The following is an 18,359-nucleotide window of genomic DNA, read 5'->3' on the forward strand; positions in this document are numbered from 1 at the left end:
CGATTCCAATGCAAATCTAGTAAAGTTTCCCGATGCCGATTCCGATACGATTCTACTTTAAATTCCTAATCCTGATTATTTAAATTTATTAAATAGTAGCTTAAAAATACAATTTTCCTGTAAATTTCTAAGAATTACAATTGATAAAATAAATCGCCTTCCTTTATTTAATGTAAATCAATGTTATACCATAAGACTTTTCCTACAAATGTTTGACTTCTACCATGCTTTTTAATAGTGATGTCAAAGAGTATAATTGTTACAAAAGAGTAGCATTATATCACCTTCCTTGATTCTTACTGTTCTGCTGTTATACTATATGACGTCATATCTGTCTGTTTTGCCCAACAGTCGGTACGGTACATCAAACTGAAAATTCCAGCATGCCTGATTAGATGATAGCATAACCCAATGTTAATATAAATTACAGGTTAGACCATCATGTAATCAGGCATGCTAGAATTTTCCATTTAATGTATAGTACTGACTGCTTGGGAAGACAGACAGATTTTGTCAAAACTCGCAACAACCCATGCCCCATGACGTCACTACTGCAATAATTTTCAAATTGATGTATAGTACTGACTGCTGGAAAAGACAGACAGATTTTGACAATACATGCAACTAATCATATTATATGACGTCACAATTTTCCCAAGGGGGAGTTATCACACAGCAAACTTCTCAAGGCGATCTTTCCTAGATCCAGTAATAAATAATAATACATAAGAATCGGAATCGGAAATTAAACATTATTTTCACTATGCCGATTCCAGAAATGTACCCGTTTCTCCGATTTCGATTAATCGTCCAATCACTATTATAAATACTTGTATATATAATCCTGCGGTCACCCTGTAAATATTTGAATAATGAATTTGAATATAATTATAATATTTTCCCTGCACTTAAAAAAAATATATATATATTTTGTAAGATAAGATATTGAAGAATTACTGGATTAAATTTGGTCGAATAGAAGACTACAATATATGATCATTGAAAATGTAAAAACTAAGAAAACATATCCCGGTCTCCCCTATTTGATTAAGCGGATCAACCAACTATGCGTAATTATAAGAAAAATAAATTGACAAATATATGCTGTGTTCCAGTTATCCGATGTATATATTTGTGCCTCACCGTCCGTGAGTTTTTCTTTATGGTATTTTTTTTTTTTTTAATTTCCTAGGGGCATTTCATTTTTCCCGTCTCAAATATAAGAATAAATAGCCACATAATTGAGTAATTTAAATGAAGGGTTGGTGTATTGGAATGAGGATAATGCAATAATCCTTATATAATTTGAATATATCCTAATTAAATGATAGTATTAATGTATAGTTGGTAATTAGAATGATCAATGATGGGCCTTTTAGTTTTTGGAAATAGTAATGACTCTGTCAATAAGTTCTAACTTTAAGCAGAGGTATGTATTCTGCTAATTGCTAATTAGTGGACTAAAAAAATAGCAGATTCAGCGGCGTCCACAGGAGATGAGCTGGAGGGATTGTAAAAATTATGGCTTTTAGAAGAAAAAAAATTAATGAGAAAACAGGGGAAATGATTTTTTGAAGGATTTATCTAAAAAAAGATCCTCCGATCCAATTATGCAGCGGAGCAAAATTTAAATTTTTAAAGATCATTCAACACCCACACCTAAAATATAATCCTGTGGACGTCCCTGTGATTAGTGAGTACCATACATTTGTAAGAACGCTATGAATCCCATCATTACTTCGTATAGTTACAATAATGATTTGAGTTTGTTCTTAATGGGCTCAACAAAATCGAATCTCCAATGGATAGATTTATAAATGTCGCCCTGTTAGCAACCCTTCCACGAGGTCAGGTGTGAGGAAGAAGTCTCAAGGACTATAAATACAAATTATAATGAAGACTTGGTGGGAGTTGGGGTGCTGACCATCTAAGTGGTTCCATTTTCGAATAAGATTTCTTTCTTTTTTTTCACCGCGGATGCTGGCCTTCTAAAGAGAGTTTTAGGTCAACAAAAAGACACCCCCTTCCTCACTGGAATATTCAATCATTCCTCTCTTTTTAGGAACCTCAGACCAAGACGGATTCCTCGGTAATCCGCGTGTCATTTGAAAGATCTTTACACTAAAATAGTTTAATTAGTTGATAAACGTTAGCGGACCCATGAACCCTACAACATTAGCTGAATGAGCGATACTGGAACGGTCAAAAAATTAACAGGTACTCACCTCTGAATATAAGACATATTATAATTGAGCATCCACACCGGGGCCTTTAGTAAATGTAAAAATAAATTTAAAATCCTTTATTTTAATTGTTGAAGTGACCTTTATTTTAAGTTAATATTTTTACCAGAATGACGGTTTCTTTTATATAGGAAAAATATTATTTCTCCAAATGACTCTTTAAAAGGACCTTTTTTATAAAAGGCCTTTATTAACTTTTCTAAACAATTTTTTAGGAAACGCAAGATTACTATTTTTTTTTATTTAAAAGTAATCTACACTGGGTTTTAAGTCGATTTTTAACGGTTTGTCCTACAAAAAAAACCCTGAGTATTTCGAACAATGGATATGACATAAAAAGAGGAGAAAGTTAATCACCATATATTATAATTATAATGTTTTAACATGTTATGCAACATGCATCAATTCATTTAGTCCAGATTTATAATTGTGTTCTCAACGTTTACAATTAAGTAAATTTGAAGAAAGTCTTGAAACCTACTACCGTATTCTTGAATCCCCTAATTATGCATTTCATTTCCACAGTTGATGCATTAAGTGAATTCGGATCGACCTTTCTATTCAATAATAATTAATTATTAATGTACTCTTAAGTAATTCCTCCCTATGATTTTCAGTGCTCACTCCAAATTCAAGTACTGTGTATTGAAGAAAACAGAATACTGTCAATGTGACAGCAATCAGAAATGTTCACCTAATCCCATCGAAAAGTCAAAGGCCAACACTTTTGCCAAAGCTACTCTGGAGAAGGCCTTAGGATTCCTCCTTAAACAATGTGATGCGTGAGTACTAACTAAATATAAAGTAATTATATGATCTTGAATGAAATTTGATATCCAGGGTTGGATTTGAAGACTGTTCCACCAGTGTAGAAAATAAACAACCGCGAGTTATTCAAACTGGAGGACACGAGGACTTTGATGGTTACTTTCCAAGTGGGCCTCGTACTACCAAAGAATCAAATCCAAAGTCAGCAACCACTTCTACTACAACTTCGACAACGAGTCCGGTCGTATCGTCTTTTTCACCTTCCTTCATTGATGATAATGTTGGGCAAAGTACAGTGGCCACTGTTTCGGAAATAATCCCTCAAAATATAATAAACTCTCTCGATTCAACAACTAACCGAATTTCATACGCGTCTATCCTTCCCAATGGATCTGATAAACCAACTCCATTAGAAACGGATAGGAGCCGACCCACTCCATGGTTGCCTCAGACAGAAATTAAAGATTTTGATGACTTTTTTGAGGAAAACGACTTCTTTGAGAAGGAACTCTCCGCACAAGAGTTGGAGTTGAGAGGAGATGGAGTTGTCTTTAGACCTACTTTTATGTTTTTAACATCTTGTCTTATATTCATATTATATTTAAAATGATTTTCTGTTCACTTTTGTCGTACCTACATTCATATATAAATCTCTAGTCTGATTCCTTCTCTTCTCCTTCCCATAATTTAAATAAAAATAAATAAATATTATCATAAAATAAATCAATGTATTAAGTAATTATATACCATAATTATTTATAATACCACTATATAATGTGTTTAAATTATGTGTGTAGACACTATATAGGAAGGAGATGAGATCAAATTGCAAATTAAAATCAGTCGCGCCATTTTACATCAACTTCGTCCGTTCTATACCTTTGAGTGATCTCTGTGTCCTCCATTTTTGTTGTAATTCCACAATTGAACATTTCCCAGCCGGCTTGAGCTATCATTGCTCCATTGTCAATGCAGAATCTCATGTCCGTCCCATAAAGTTTCCCATCTCTTTCATCACACATTATTTTCATCATTTCTTGGAGACGGAGATTGCATCCAACCCCTCCAACTATGAGAACCTCATTTGATCCAGTGTGGGCCATTGCCCTCTCTGTAGTTTCTACAAGCATGGCAAATATAGTTTCTTGTAGGGAGAAACAAAGATCCTCTGGAGAAAATTCACCTGAGGAAATGAGGCCTGGAGCTCGCTCTTCTATATAGGAGAGAATCCCGCTAAAGGAAACATCCATGCCCTTAACAACGTAGGGCATAGTGAGCAATTTGCTTCCTTTTCTGGCAGCGATTTCAATATTATAACCAGGGCTAGGATCATTGGGTAGTTTTAACACTCGAGCAAATCGATCCAAACAATTACCCACGGCAATATCAATGGTTTCACCAAATATCCTGTACTTTTGTTGAGCATACGCAATGATCTGTGTATTTCCACCAGAGACGTAGAGAACAGTAGGATTTTGAGCACCCGTTATAAGCCTTCCCATTTCAATATGCCCAATACAATGATTCACACCAATCAGTGGCCTTTTCCACAAAAGAGCAAGTGTTCTAGCCACAAGTGCACAGATAGAAAGTGGAGCACCCATTCCGGGGCCTTTAGTAAATGCAATTGCATCAATATCCCCAGGACTCACTTCACCTTCATCCAAAGCCTCCTTGACTACATCTAAAATAACGGTTTGATGATGCTTAGCCACGTCTCGAGGAAGAAAACCTTCTCCTGGAGGAGCATTGTAGGTTCGTCTTGGATTGCTGATAACTTTTCCATCATTCACGATCCCTATACCAATCTTATTGGCACTTCCCTCAATTCCTAATATTATGGGCATGACTCAGCTAAAAAACATGAAATATAAATGTATTTATCAAAATATATGAAGGAATTTTATTGTTTGTCTACCGTTTCCTTTTAATCTTTTAATTCTTTCTTGACTACAAACAATTAATAATAATTTAGATTATTGTGTCATATATATTCTTAATAAAAAGTCATACACTTTACATCAAATGCATATATGTAAATTAATTAATTATTAACATTCTATATGTATAATACAAAGGTATTTGGGGATAATTAATATTTATCGTCTTAAAAAAAACACGTAGGGCTCTGCAAAGCAAACAAAAACCCTAAACTAAAAACAAATTAAAGGAAAACTAAGATTATTAAAAAAAAAAAAAATTATACTAGACGATAAATATTTAACATAAATTACAATTATTAAAAATATATTTCAAGTCTTTATAATAAATTATTATTAATATAATTAATAATAACTCATGGATCATTACTCACTAATCACTCCCAAAGCTTTTCATGACAACAGCTCATAATTTGATGATATTTTGTATACTTGTGAAATATGAATAGGAAGAAACCCTTTATTTTTACAGTTACAACAATTTGAGGTGCAGAGTACAGGCTTTTGAACCTATATGTATAGATCAATTTCAATAGAGAAAGGTTTTCTGAATAGTAAATAATATAATCGAGAAAAAGAAAAAAAAAGATTTAGCCTCATTTAAAAAAAAAAAATTATCAACTCTAAATGTCACTTCCAAGATATTTCATGTAGTTAACTAAATGTCATCATATTCTAGGATGGTAATTTAACATTGAACACTTTCACTGACATCATAATTGAAGTAGACGTCATCTTAAGGGCTCAAAGTTGATATTTTTAATCATAAAATGGACAAATTTTTGCAGTAAATCTTGATGAAACTCCATCAAATGGCTTTAAAAATAAATCAAAAAGACTTTACACCTGCATTGAATACTAGTTAAATGTCAATGACCAACATTGGTATTTGAATTAAATCAAAGTAATATGTACTAAAAATGGATAGATTTGTACGTTTGTTACAATTTTTTGATGGATTAGGTACAAGAAAAGTAGAATAATTATAGGAAAATAGATGTTAATTTCCATTGTAATATTTACAAGATTGAATAACGATATTATAACATATCGTAATAGATTTTAGGGGTCGGATATATATAATACAATTAGTGAATGGATAGATAACTTTCGTATGGGCAGTTCTTTTATTAATTGCTCATATTTTGACATCCATTACTTTGCTTAATAATATTCATGACAAAAATGGGGGGGTTTCTTTCCTGATAAAACTTGATTGTCCCTTCAAATATGATGACGTCACGAGAAAAGGCTCTAGAGAATGATCCTAATATAATTATTGCATATTTACTTCACACATACATATATATGTTATGAAACAGAGATAGTAATAAAAAATATTATAAAAAAACTTAAAATAGAATAAGTTATTATTAGAGGGGTGTTACAATAGAATACAACAGAATAATATATAATTAAAAATAAAATGTTTCTAAAAAAAGAATAATAATTAACTATTGAGCGATATGGTATATATATAAAAAAATCTACAATATTATAATGTATATTAGGAAATTTGCGCCAAATTCAGTGAAAAAGTGCTTGTTTTTTATGTATTTATAAAGTGTTAATTATTATTTACAGCTTTTCCTACAAAAAAAAAACTTCATTTTCATATATAATAATAATAATTATAAGCATAATTATCATCATTAATCAGTCGAAACAAATAAAAGTATAACTCTAATAATAATAAAAAAAGGGTGGGATTGAGGAAGTGCTTATTGAGATCAAAAAATATAGATGGGAAATAATTACATAATTATTATTGAAATAGGAGAACACACACAAAAATGTTTTTCAAGGGAAAGGAGGGGAAGGGGCGGGAGAAATCAAAATCAGTCTTCTGGTATATGGACTTACTTTTTCTAGTATTTTTTTAGTGGTTTTTGTATTAATTTCTTTTGGGAAAGAGCTTCATTATTATTTAATAATTTCAATAAATTTAAAAAGGAAGTTTGGGAGGAATGAGAGAAATCGATGGATTTCCAGTGTTCATTTCGTGGACATCTAATACACACTTTGCCTATGGTCAATCCTGACGAAATAAACACGGATGTAAATAAAAACATGACTCTTAACATACGAAGGGAAAACTAAAAGGATTTCCTCTTGTAGCATCATTAATTCATCGATTCTCAAATACTCATAAAACGGCCACTGAACACTTTTTTTTATATCACATGATTGTCAAAAACAGCTGCTTGTAAATAAAAATAATTAATTAAATTTTAATATAAGGACATTATTATTATTATTAAATATATTTTTTTTTAAATGAGAGAGCTCTTTGACAGCAGAGCCCAATAATTAATTATTCATATGGTTACATTTATTTATAAATAAATATATATATATGTAAATATATCTAACGCTTTAAAAGCGTGAAATTGGTTAATGTAGTAGATTATGGACACATAGGGATCAGATATTATTATTATTATTACAGTAGACAAGTGAAGAAATTCTTAATTTCTTATATTCCTTTCAGAAAAATCAAAAAAATATATAATTGTTCTTAGCCCATAACTCTGATTTATAGGATTGTTATGCAGTGTTATTATTTGTCAGATAAATCAATCAATCAATCATTAAAATAATATACATATTTTAACAATATGACGACCCTTTAACGACGGAAATAATGTGGAATTATTGCAGATATCAATATGATTTTTTTAATTAGGTGTTCTTTATAAAGTAAAACAAAACATTTAAGAGTAGTGTTGAATCCGTCCTTTCTAAAGACTACAGTCCCGTCCAGTTCAGTCTTACATATCAGTCCTAAAAACTTAAAATCACCCAACTTTATTTCTTCCTTTTTTAATCAGTTCTAGTACTGACAGTCCGAAGGACCGACGGCCTTAAATACCGTTCCTAAGACTGGACTAGACTAAAACGAATAAATAATGACTGGCAGCACATGTATTAGTATTATTTTTTTGGTCAAATATTTGCAACCTTGATTTTCAGTCTATAAATCATACTATTTTTTTTATTTTTGTAGAATGAATACGTGTGAGTAAATTTGCAATAATATGATCAAAAATAACCGTTCCAGCGTCTATCTATGATTGAAAGCGCATAAGAAGGCTTAGTCTTTGCAAATGGGCTACAAAGAAAATAAAGTATGCCCAAATTAGATGGTATTTCATACGATGTGTATTGTGACACGTTGTCGTTAAAGGGTTAATTAATTAATTGCATGTATGAATAAACACTTGGAGTGGAGACAAACAATTATGCAGCTGTTGCTTTTATAAAATCAAATTTACTTTACACAAATAGAAAGGAAAAAAAAGATGGGTAGAGCAGATTATTTTTTTTTTTAAATAAAGAAGTAAAATCCACTGAGTAACATAACTTGTAATTATAATAGGGATAAGTTGGCAGTGATGGGTTCAATACTTCCCTTTTTAATTAGATGTAGGTATATAATTCATTATATATATATATGGGTCATATTATGATAAATTTTGCATCTATAGCTCAATCCAAATGAGGTCTTAAAGGTGAATAAATGAGCATTTTGATTTATATTTGATATATTAATTGAGTTACGAATAATGGTGGGATTTATAGAGTCCAAATTTTAAAAAAGGTAGCATCGAACATACCTTTTTCAATGAAAATATAATAAATGTACAAAAAAATCTATATAAATAAAGCTATGCTTTTTATTATAGCAAATTATATCATTATTGCCAACTCGGTGATTTTTTATTAATCTACAGTTTTGTTTAAAAAATTCAAAACCTTTATATATTTAAAATTTATCAATGACCTTTTTTTATGCTAACTAATAGCTTTTCAATGAGGTATTGTAATTATCTATAGTTGCTTTGCTTTACGAGATATCGCTATTCATCAAAATATTCTTCTACTTTTTAATGTCCTTTAATTGGTCAGATGGAGTTGCACTGATTAAGTACATATAAGTAAACCTTTTAGAATTATATTTACTCCATCTGAGCTAGGAATAATTGCCTTTGAAGTCCCTATACATGAACTATATTTCCTTCTCTATGAACAACCGTGAATCAAACCTACGCACAGGGTGTTCAAAATAATTATTTATCTCGAGCTACGTTGTAAAAAAAGCAGCTCATTTTTTCATCTGTAAGGCCTCAAAACTAACGAGTTGCCTTGAGTTACGGATTTCATTTCTGAGCTGGTCACTTGTCAACAGATGCACATAGGGAATTTTAGTTAAATCGATTTCCTTGTGATAATTTATCATGGAATAACCCATATAATATATATATATATATAGTAAGAGGGGAAAAGAGTAAAATAAGAAAGAAAAGTAATAGTGAAATTAATAAAAGTAATGAAACTATAACTAATTATCTGCATCATTAGAGCAGTCATCGTAATTATAGTTATAGTATAGTCTTTAAAGTACGAAGAAGAAAATGCTCTTTTTATTAGACAACCACAAACTCCACAAATGGTTTTTTAGGAAACCATTTGAAATTTATCAAAAATGTCTAATAGCTCACTGAGATGATGTTCTTCTAAACAAACCACGCCAACCAACTTGGGTGAAAACTGTTTGATACACCTCAGACAGTGAACAACGTAGCGTTTTTCATTTTCCTTTACAAACAACACGTTGAACACTTCTTCGTCACAAACACCGCAGTAATGTGGAGGTTCATTCTTTCTTCGTCCATGAAATCGGATCTTGCACTCATTTTCTTTGGCAAATTCCAAAGTTTGGACGATTTGACGAAGACTATGTTTGAGAGTTTTTTTTAGTAGACGGAAAAACTTTTTTTCAGACACTCGGATGTTGCGAGCGAGATTCCAAGATAGAGACACCATGGCAACAATGGATTGATATTTTTCCTTTTTATTCCATTCATATCGCTCAATAGCCAATTTGTATTGACGAAACGTCATAGGACCCAGGTTCCAAGCGATATTATTACACCACCCCGCAGCTTGAACCCAATGCACGCATCCTGCATTGATCCAAACAATATCTCCAGGTTTTTGCATAAAACGATAAGTAGGAATCCCAGCTTCTACTAAATCATCAATTTTAGGCCACCAGGAACCGTGGAGGTAGTCAACCTTCTTTTCTATACACATCTGTTGGATTGAACCCCAATATGTATCTGGAACTCCAAACCATTCAGAATCGCCAGGTCCGATATTTACATTAACAGCACAAAAGTTATTGTTTTCTTGATGACCCGGAGTTCTGGAACAAGGTACTTTGAGATAAAGTTGGACCGTATTCATTCCGAGGATTTGATTCCCTACATGAGATAGCATGTTTCCAGCTGACATGACACGAAGCCAAGCAGGGAGCTTATTCAATTCTCTTATTTGAGGGGTCCATTTTTTCTCATCCGAGAGATCACAATTAGTGCCAAATTTGATCATTTTCCTAGAAGAGTTTTTAGTAAGGTTGGAGGAAGGATTAAAAGTTCTTTGTTCCTCGGGCACACTATTAATATAGTCTTCTAATGTACCAGCCTGGTACTCAGCAAATTTGGATACTGTGGAGTAAGACCTTGAGGAAGTACAATACCAAACTTCTTCAGTCATGGCAGGATTCCAATTTTCATCGGAGGACTGCTCCATTTGAAGTCGTACCTCAACTGGGTGGTTAGGGTGAGCATCAACTAGAGCTTTGGTACAGTAATAAGATAAATCTAGATCGCATACGGCAGTTAAGTTACGAATCATGACGATAGGTCTTTGCAAACAAAATTCATATAGATGGGGAGAAAAAGCCTCTTCTTTCGAATCAACATAAATACAAGGAGTGTCTGGTAATAGCTCTTCTTTGGTAAGTGAGGACTTTTGGACCTTGGGAAAGTAATAACTCTCCAAACCAGTAATTGAGGTAGAGATGTTCCCATTATTGTGACCTGCTTCCTTTACAAGAGAAACTAGTTCTTGTGACGTAAGTTCGGAATCAAGATCCATGATTGGTGGAGGATCTGGCTCTGATTCTTTCTTGATAGTCTTATTTTTACTTCCGTTAGGGATTACAGAAGAATTTACAATCCTAACTTGGCAGGGACGGAGACCGTCACTAAGTCGAACAGTTAATTTAACTGGACCCGGTTTTTCCTCAGAGTCTTCTTCTTTTACAGCGTTTTTAACGATAGCATAGTGACTGTACTGTCGATCATTTGGATAATCCTCACTATCCTCTTCTGTTTTTAGTTTTTTCTTCTCGGGAGGAGAGTGTTCGCCTTCATTAATGGCAGAGTCCCTCAAAGACACACCCATCTCTAAGATAAGTTATATAAATAGTGAAAATTGTATGTAGAATTGCAATGTAGTGTACAATTCGAAAAAAAATCCTTAATTTCTTGAATTTCAATCTAATTAATGATATTTATAATACTTTCAATATTTGACTCAAACATAAACACACTGGAATAATACAATAATTATAGACATTAACAAAAATAGTTTAGGAAAACTCATTGTAATATTGAAGCAAGACTCACCTGGTAATGTGAAGTGATGAAAAAGAGGTCAATAGTTGCACTGGCAGTGACATTAGGGAAGCTTGATAACCTAAAAACAGAAAAAAAATCGATAATTAAAAATTGTGTTGTAAATATATTCATATTTTTTTCTGTTGAGGAAAATATATATATTTTTTTCTCTTTGTACATAAAAGCCGAATTAATAAATAGTTTAATTGCACAATTATAATATGTGAAAAAATAATGTTAAAACTTAATTGCGTATCTATTATATAAAAAATGTTAAAACAATAGCAACACCATTTGGATGGAGTAATCAAACTTTTAAAACATTTCATGAGCGTTGATATGAAGGAAAGGAATGAATGAGCAGAGATTCAGCAATGAAATACTAGGTATTTTCTATGTCCTTTTTGCTTTGTATAGAAGCCCTCTCCCCATTATTAACCAACGGGATAGAAATTATCTATGAGTGACTCATTTCACTGTACTACGATTGAAATGGGAAAAAAAAAAAATAATAAAGTAATGGTGTCACTGTCAACCAACAATTATATAAAAATGTCCACTTAATGCCAAAAGAGTTTCTGTGTGGATTTTTTTGTGTATATACGTGTATGCGTGTGTAACAAGTAGTTATTAAAACAGTTAACAACAAATTTTATTGTCTGTATAGATATGGCCATTGTCAGCTAGGAGGAAGAATGGAGTATTGTCCCATTCCACCCGCTGCTGCAGCTGCTTGTAAGGCTGCAGCCATACTTCCAGCAGACATTAAGGGATTCATAGCTGCTTGCATTGCTGCTGCCATTTCGGCTGTTGCTTGTTGATGCGATAAAGCCGCGGCTGCTGCAGCTGCAGAGGCCATAGACGGAGGAGGACCTGGAGGCAAAGCCGAGGGAGAAGGTACAATGGGTTGAGGAGTATGTAGAGTAAAATTGTTGTAAACATCATACAATTCTGTCAATTTATATTCTTCCAGACAAATAAAAGTCTTTAGTTCTCCATTTCCTTGCCTTTTGGCGCAGTTCAGGCAAAAAATTAAAACTTTTCCATCCATTTCTCTAACAAACATTATGCTAAACACTTCAATATCACACTGGCAGCAATAATGGGCTGGATCATTCTTTTGTCTAGCCTGAAATTTAGCTTCAATTCCTTTTATCTTTTTAATATAATCAAGAGTCAAATGAATCTGTCTTAAGCTCTGCATTAATGTGTACTTAATCACTTCAAATAGTTTTTTATCCGTAAAACGAACATTCCTAGCAATGTTCCAAGTCAGATGAAGCATAGCTACAGTCGACTTATGAAATTGAAGTTTATTCCATTCATAACGCTCGATGGAGGATGTGAATTGCTTATACGTTAGAGGCCCAACGTTCCAAGCAATATTATTACACCAACCGGAGGCCTGTACCCAATAAACACAGCCAGAATTAACCCACACTAAATCACCAGGTCGCTGAAGAAACCGATAAACAGGGATCTCTTCTTCCATTAAATCTCTCATATTGGGCCACCAAGAGCCGGAGAGATAATCTACATTATGCTTTTCACATAAAGAATAAAGTACACCCCAATAATCTTCAGGAACACCAAACCATTCACAATCACCAGGGCCAATGTTCAAATTGATGGTACAGAAATTGTTATCTTCTTGGTGAGCGGGTATACGAGCATAGGGAACGTTCATTAATAATTTAACAGTATTCATACCGAAAATTTTATGACCTAAATGAGATAACATGTTACCGGCTGATACAACACGGACCCAGGTCGGTAATTTCATAAGTTCAGTCAGTTGTGACCTCCACTTTTGATGTTCAGACAAATCGACATTGAATCCGAACTTCAGGACAGAATTACCACCAGTAGAGCCTGAATTACTACTGCCAGGGGTATTTTTTCTTATGTTTGCACTACGTTTAGCATTTGGAGAATCATCTCCACCTGAAAGTCTATTTCCAGAGCGGTCTTCTTTTAAGCTCTCAGAAAAAGTTGACATTTGATAATGCGCATATTTACTAATACTGGACTTAGTTGTCGAAGACGAGCATTTCCAGACTTGTTTAGAATTTGATGAATCTAAATTGTCATCCGCACTTTGTCGTTTCTGAGTCCAAATATCAATAGGATGCTCAGGATGAAGCTGAACCAGAGTCTTTGTAGAAAATAGACCAAGGTCCATTTTTAATGCAGCTGCAATCCCGCGTACAACTGTAATAGGATGTTGAAGGCAAAACTCCTGCAATTGAGGAGAAAATGCATCCTTTTTATTTTCTAAATAAACACTAGGTGTAGGGGGCAACAATTGTTCTTTAGTTAATTTGACTTTTGGACGTTCCGGTGGACGAGGAGGAGATGAGTGATTTAGGGGCATAAGAGAAGATGAAATTTTATTAGTTCCTGGGCCCACACTTTTACAGGCTTTAGCAATATCATCGGCACTCATTTGTATGTTCAATTCTAACTTTTTATATTTCTTGTACACAACACTTAGTTCAACAGGGATATCTTCTAAGGAACAAGTTCGTACAGTGTCTTTGGAAGACTTTTCCTCCGTACTATCTTTTTTATCACCTTCATCTTTGGCTTCTTTTTTAATTTCAATGTCCATGTGATGATCATCATTTCCCCCATCTGCCTGAATCTGTTTTAACAGATTCTCAGCGAAAGAGCCAATATCTTGCTGAGATATTAATGCCTCCAATTCTTTGTCACTAACACTACCTAAATCCTTATTTTGTAAGTCGGCTAGAAGATCATGATTTACACCAACGCCACCTCCTCCTCCTCCAGAGCTCACTGGAAGCTCAGGCTTAAGAGAATTGGTTGAAGCATTAAACTGTTGCTGTTGTCTCAAATGTGATAACTGATGTTGCTGTCTCATTTGTTGTTGATGTTGTTGCATTTGCCGCAGTTGGTGTTGAAGCTGTTGAAGAAGCTGTTGTTGTTGAGGTAGGAGTGAGGGTTGGTTTTGAAGGAATTGCAGGGTTTGAATTTGTTGGTTAGTAAGATAGAAAGAAGGCCTTGTATTCTCATGTATTGACGTAACACCTGTTTCTGTTCTAAAGCGTTTAATAACTGGCCCAGCTGGTGGTTCTTGTTTCCGCACATTGGATTGATTGGGTTGTCTACTCGTCATCTCATTACTTATAGGAAGATTCCAGGCCTCCTCTACTGTAGGAAGCTGTTTAGGTTTAGTAGAAGAGGCGGCAGAAGAATTATTTGTTGTCGTTCCAGTAGAAGATGGAGTTGAGGGCTGGGGAGGAGCGTTGCTTAACTGAGTCTTCAAATATTTAATTCTTTGGTGAAGGTTTGCATGAGAAGTGGAAAGGGAAGCTTTATTATTTCCCTGGGCCACACTTGTGACTGAATTAGTAAAACAAGCTAAAGCATCTTGTGGCTGCATCGAGGATTCATACAATATACCTAAATTTGTCCATGCAGGTGCATGAAACTTATCTAACTGTACAGCACAAATATAGGCTTGTAAAGCGTCCATAGGCTGATTTTGTTGTTGATATAAAACACCTATAGAGCACCAAGTATCCGCGTTGGATTCAGATTTATCAACAGAATTTCTGTATGCTATAAAAGCTTCATGAACTTTCCCGATGGAAGCATAGCATCTTCCTAGCAGATAGAGACTTTGACCTGATTTAGGATCAGCTTCAATTGACTTTTGTAGTGCAGATATGGCATTTGCAATTCTTACAGATTTTTCTCCTAGGGATTCCACACCATGGTACATCCATCCCAAATGACGATACACATCCGCTTTAAGAGATTGCGATAAAGATGACTCTTGAAGGAGAGATTCATATTTCTCTTTGGCCAAAGTATATTTTCCTTGTAGCTCCAAGAGATGTGCAAGATGAAATCGAGTGAAATGGTTTAAGGGACCTAAAGAGCAACATACTAAATAAATCGTCACGCCACTAGTATTTACAGATTGAAATAATCATTGCTACAAAATATATGGACACACGTCAAAAATATAAGATATTTGAAATCAAAGAAAGGCGTGGAGATCGATTTATTTAGTGTACCAGCAAGGCGGAAGTGCTTAAGGCTTGAAGAGAAGTTTCCATGCGTTTTATATATTAAAGCCAGGCGTAGATGAACATCGGAGGCTCTGGGAAAGCCTGGATTGACGTATAATAGCGATGTAAGGGCTCTTATTGCCCATGGGTAGGCATTGTAGTGGAAATAAACCAGGCCAAGTCCATAAAGAAAGTTTGGATCCTCCCAATTCCGTGTATCCAGAGATAAATACTTTTGATACGCACTAAGAGCTTTAGGATAATCTTCAAGGAGAAGATGAAGATGTCCTAATTTGCAATATATTCGGGGATTCAGTGGCAACTCCGCCTCTTCAAGGTCCTTAATTCGCTTCTTTCGACGCATAAGAAGCCGCTCCAAGTATTTTATAGCCTTGAGTGCCAAGCATCTTGAACGAGGATGATCAGTGTCGTCTTTAAGCTTCAGGATTCCGAATTGCGAAGAATCCAGTTCAGAGAGGATTTGCAATTCACGGGTAGATAAAATCAGAGGTTCTTCCATACTGCCCATGATTTTATCATCCAGGGGGATTACCAAGATATTTACGGATTTCCATCACACTATTTATTTATTTAATAAAAGAACAGACTAAAAAAAAACAAAATTGGCTTTTTTATTGCTATCACTTTTTTCCTTTTTGTTGACGCCATTCAAGTACCTCTCTGCCAACTAGAGAAATTCAATGGCTGATTTGGCTGTCTTAGATTTACTCTCTTTTTCTTTCTTGTATTCTTTCCTCTTCAGCTCAGCTCCCTCTCTCTTTCTCTTCTTTCACTTCCTTGACGCTTCACAAGGAAAATATGGCCGACCTTCAGTGTATATGTACTTTTTTTCATTAGTACTATTATAAATTAATATATAAGTACTAAGTACTGTGCTGTGCTGGCGGTACTAAGCTTTAAATGTGTGTCAACTTCAAATTTTAAGTATAGCTATGAATGCCTTTCCATTTCTTTTAAGCTTAATAATTTAATCCATTGATGATTTGAACCGAATAATCTATTACTACTATTATTTAGGAGTATCTGATTTTAATTTCAAATGAGAGTGACGCCTTTTGACAAGGAGTTATGTAACTCATCCAATACTACCCCAAGGGCATTCATTTATTTATAAAAGTAAGTTCGAATTCTTCACAAACAATTATCATTAAGACCTAACTTAAAGAATTGGAATGAAACCAACTTGAAATCACTCTTCTACATTTATATTAATGCTTAAGAAATTGTGTATAATAATATTGCCAATCTACCAAAAGTTGATTAACAGATAGAGTTATAAAGTCAAACACGTCAAACGATGAAAATATCATATCTATTTTTTTATTTCTATATAAAATTACAATATATATATATATATATTTATATACTAAGAGATATCGAATTATTGCTCTCATTTCGAAATTACATACTGATACAGGTATGAATAAGTATGTTTACATTACAACTTGCAGCTGATTTATTTAACCTTAAAAATGTATTTTTGTAATATAAAATGAAATCATAATTAATTTTATTCTACTGTCATGGGTTTTCAAAAATAATTATTAATTTGTATCTAAAAATAAATATTACTATGAATCTAATATGAACTTCTTCTTACCTTCTAGCTCGGAGGTTGGAATACCTATATATTATCCCGTAATTCTATATTGTAATAGTTAATATTATATTATGTTGTATCCTTGTAAATGAACTTCAAGGCAAGGAATCATTTCAAGGTTGAACAAACTTCTCTTTCTTGTTTAAAAAAGATGATTTTTTTTTTTGCAAATAACTGCAAATATTCATGTTAATTAAGTATAGAGCACTTGGAGGCATCTAAGCCAGAGCTTTATTTTTTATGATGAGTACGGAGTAAATAATATTTATATGGGATATCTCTAATGTGTTTACTAGTAGAAAAGATATTGGATTGACGATTATTACATAACAGACAAAGCGTAATTTAAAATACTGGCATATTATACAATTATATATAGGTATACATGTTTGATCCCAGATGTCCTAAGCACTTAAAGAGTTATATTGTCTAATTAATAGTATTCATAGTAGTTGGTGAATTATATAATGAGTAATGATTAGAACAAATTACAAAATGTAATTTATTATTTTATTACTTCACTATGTAAAAACGAAAATATTAAAGGATTAATATATTCAAATATAAGAATTAATATAAAAAAAGTAGGTCTACTTCAAAGTCACCTGGGTCTAATTAGGGGGCACTTAAAATTTAAATATAAGATGTTTTCACATGACATCAGAATTGTTGATGTAGCCGATTTTGAGGGCCTAAACAACCAAGTTTTATAAAATGAAAACTGGATTTTAATTCATGTAAAGGAAAATAGTAAATTATTGGGTGTCAAAATGGGACCAACAAATAAAAGGACTTAAACCTTATTGTCCTTAGCTGATCCTGATGTATTAAGGATATGTTATTACATCGTTATACAATCATATTTCCATATTGTAGATATTAATTGACTATTACAATGAGCCCCCATGATGGTATAGTGTTCAGTTATGATACAATTTATGACGTCAATGAAAATGTTTTATAAATACAAAGATTTTTTTTTTTTTGAAAAATACCCTAAAAATAGAAAAAGGACTGACCTTTTTTAAGGAAAAAGTCATTTTAAAAATAAAGAGAAATGTTATTTTTGGTATAAAATCGATATTAAATGAAATATAAACAAAAATATTTAACAAAACCTTGGTGACCTTTTTATAAATTCATGAAATGTCCGGTTATTTATAAGTTTATTCGATTTTCAGGATTAAAAAAGAGGAGTTATTCTTGCAAAAGAGGAAGTCAATTTAAAATAAAGAAAGATCTAAATCCAATTTATTTTAATTCCAAAAAAAGTAATAAAC

General features: G+C 33.1%; 4 protein-coding genes across 7 annotated transcripts in view; 1 reads left to right on the top strand and 3 right to left on the bottom strand.

Moving 5' to 3' along the window:
- LOC121123737 (uncharacterized) overlaps positions 1-3,750 on the top strand; it is a 44,257-nt gene extending 40,507 nt beyond the window's left edge. Inside the window, exons 5-6 of the mRNA XM_040718865.2 lie at positions 2,861-3,025; positions 3,084-3,750. Coding sequence (XP_040574799.1) covers positions 2,861-3,025; positions 3,084-3,621 — 703 coding nt within the window. The 3' untranslated portion in view covers positions 3,622-3,750. The remainder of the gene's footprint in view (positions 1-2,860; positions 3,026-3,083) is intronic.
- Positions 3,751-3,850: 100 nt separating this feature from the next.
- Tcs3 (Probable tRNA N6-adenosine threonylcarbamoyltransferase Tcs3) lies at positions 3,851-4,858 on the bottom strand. The gene has a single exon (XM_040718867.2). The coding sequence runs from the start codon at positions 4,856-4,858 to the stop codon at positions 3,851-3,853; it is 1,008 nt and encodes a 335-aa protein (XP_040574801.1).
- A 1,364-nt stretch (positions 4,859-6,222) lies between these two features.
- LOC139906235 (lysine-specific demethylase 6A-like) lies at positions 6,223-11,499 on the bottom strand. 3 transcript variants are annotated; one of them, XM_071890722.1, is made up of 3 exons: positions 11,428-11,499; positions 9,454-11,350; positions 6,223-6,383 (listed from the first exon to the last, which is right to left on the bottom strand). In XM_071890722.1, the coding sequence occupies exons 2-3, from the start codon at positions 11,201-11,203 to the stop codon at positions 6,367-6,369; spliced, it is 1,767 nt and encodes a 588-aa protein (XP_071746823.1). In that variant the 5' UTR covers positions 11,204-11,350; positions 11,428-11,499; the 3' UTR covers positions 6,223-6,366. The 3 variants fall into 3 exon arrangements, with proteins under 3 accessions (XP_071746823.1, XP_071746822.1, XP_071746821.1); XM_071890721.1 differs by lacking the exon at positions 6,223-6,383 and adding an exon at positions 6,983-7,151; XM_071890720.1 differs by lacking the exon at positions 6,223-6,383 and having other exon boundaries at positions 8,091-11,350.
- On the bottom strand, positions 11,498-16,529 carry LOC121122909 (Utx histone demethylase). Of its 2 annotated transcripts, none has more exons than XM_040717987.2 (2): positions 15,465-16,529; positions 11,498-15,318 (listed from the first exon to the last, which is right to left on the bottom strand). In XM_040717987.2, the coding sequence occupies exons 1-2, from the start codon at positions 15,985-15,987 to the stop codon at positions 12,098-12,100; spliced, it is 3,744 nt and encodes a 1,247-aa protein (XP_040573921.2). In that variant the 5' UTR covers positions 15,988-16,529; the 3' UTR covers positions 11,498-12,097. The 2 variants fall into 2 exon arrangements, with proteins under 2 accessions (XP_040573921.2, XP_071746817.1); XM_071890716.1 differs by having other exon boundaries at positions 11,498-15,333; positions 15,465-16,148.
- Positions 16,530-18,359: the final 1,830 nt, after the last annotated feature.

This window comes from Lepeophtheirus salmonis, chromosome 8, assembly GCF_016086655.4.
Source record: "Lepeophtheirus salmonis chromosome 8, UVic_Lsal_1.4, whole genome shotgun sequence".
Lineage (NCBI taxonomy): Eukaryota > Metazoa > Arthropoda > Copepoda > Siphonostomatoida > Caligidae > Lepeophtheirus > Lepeophtheirus salmonis.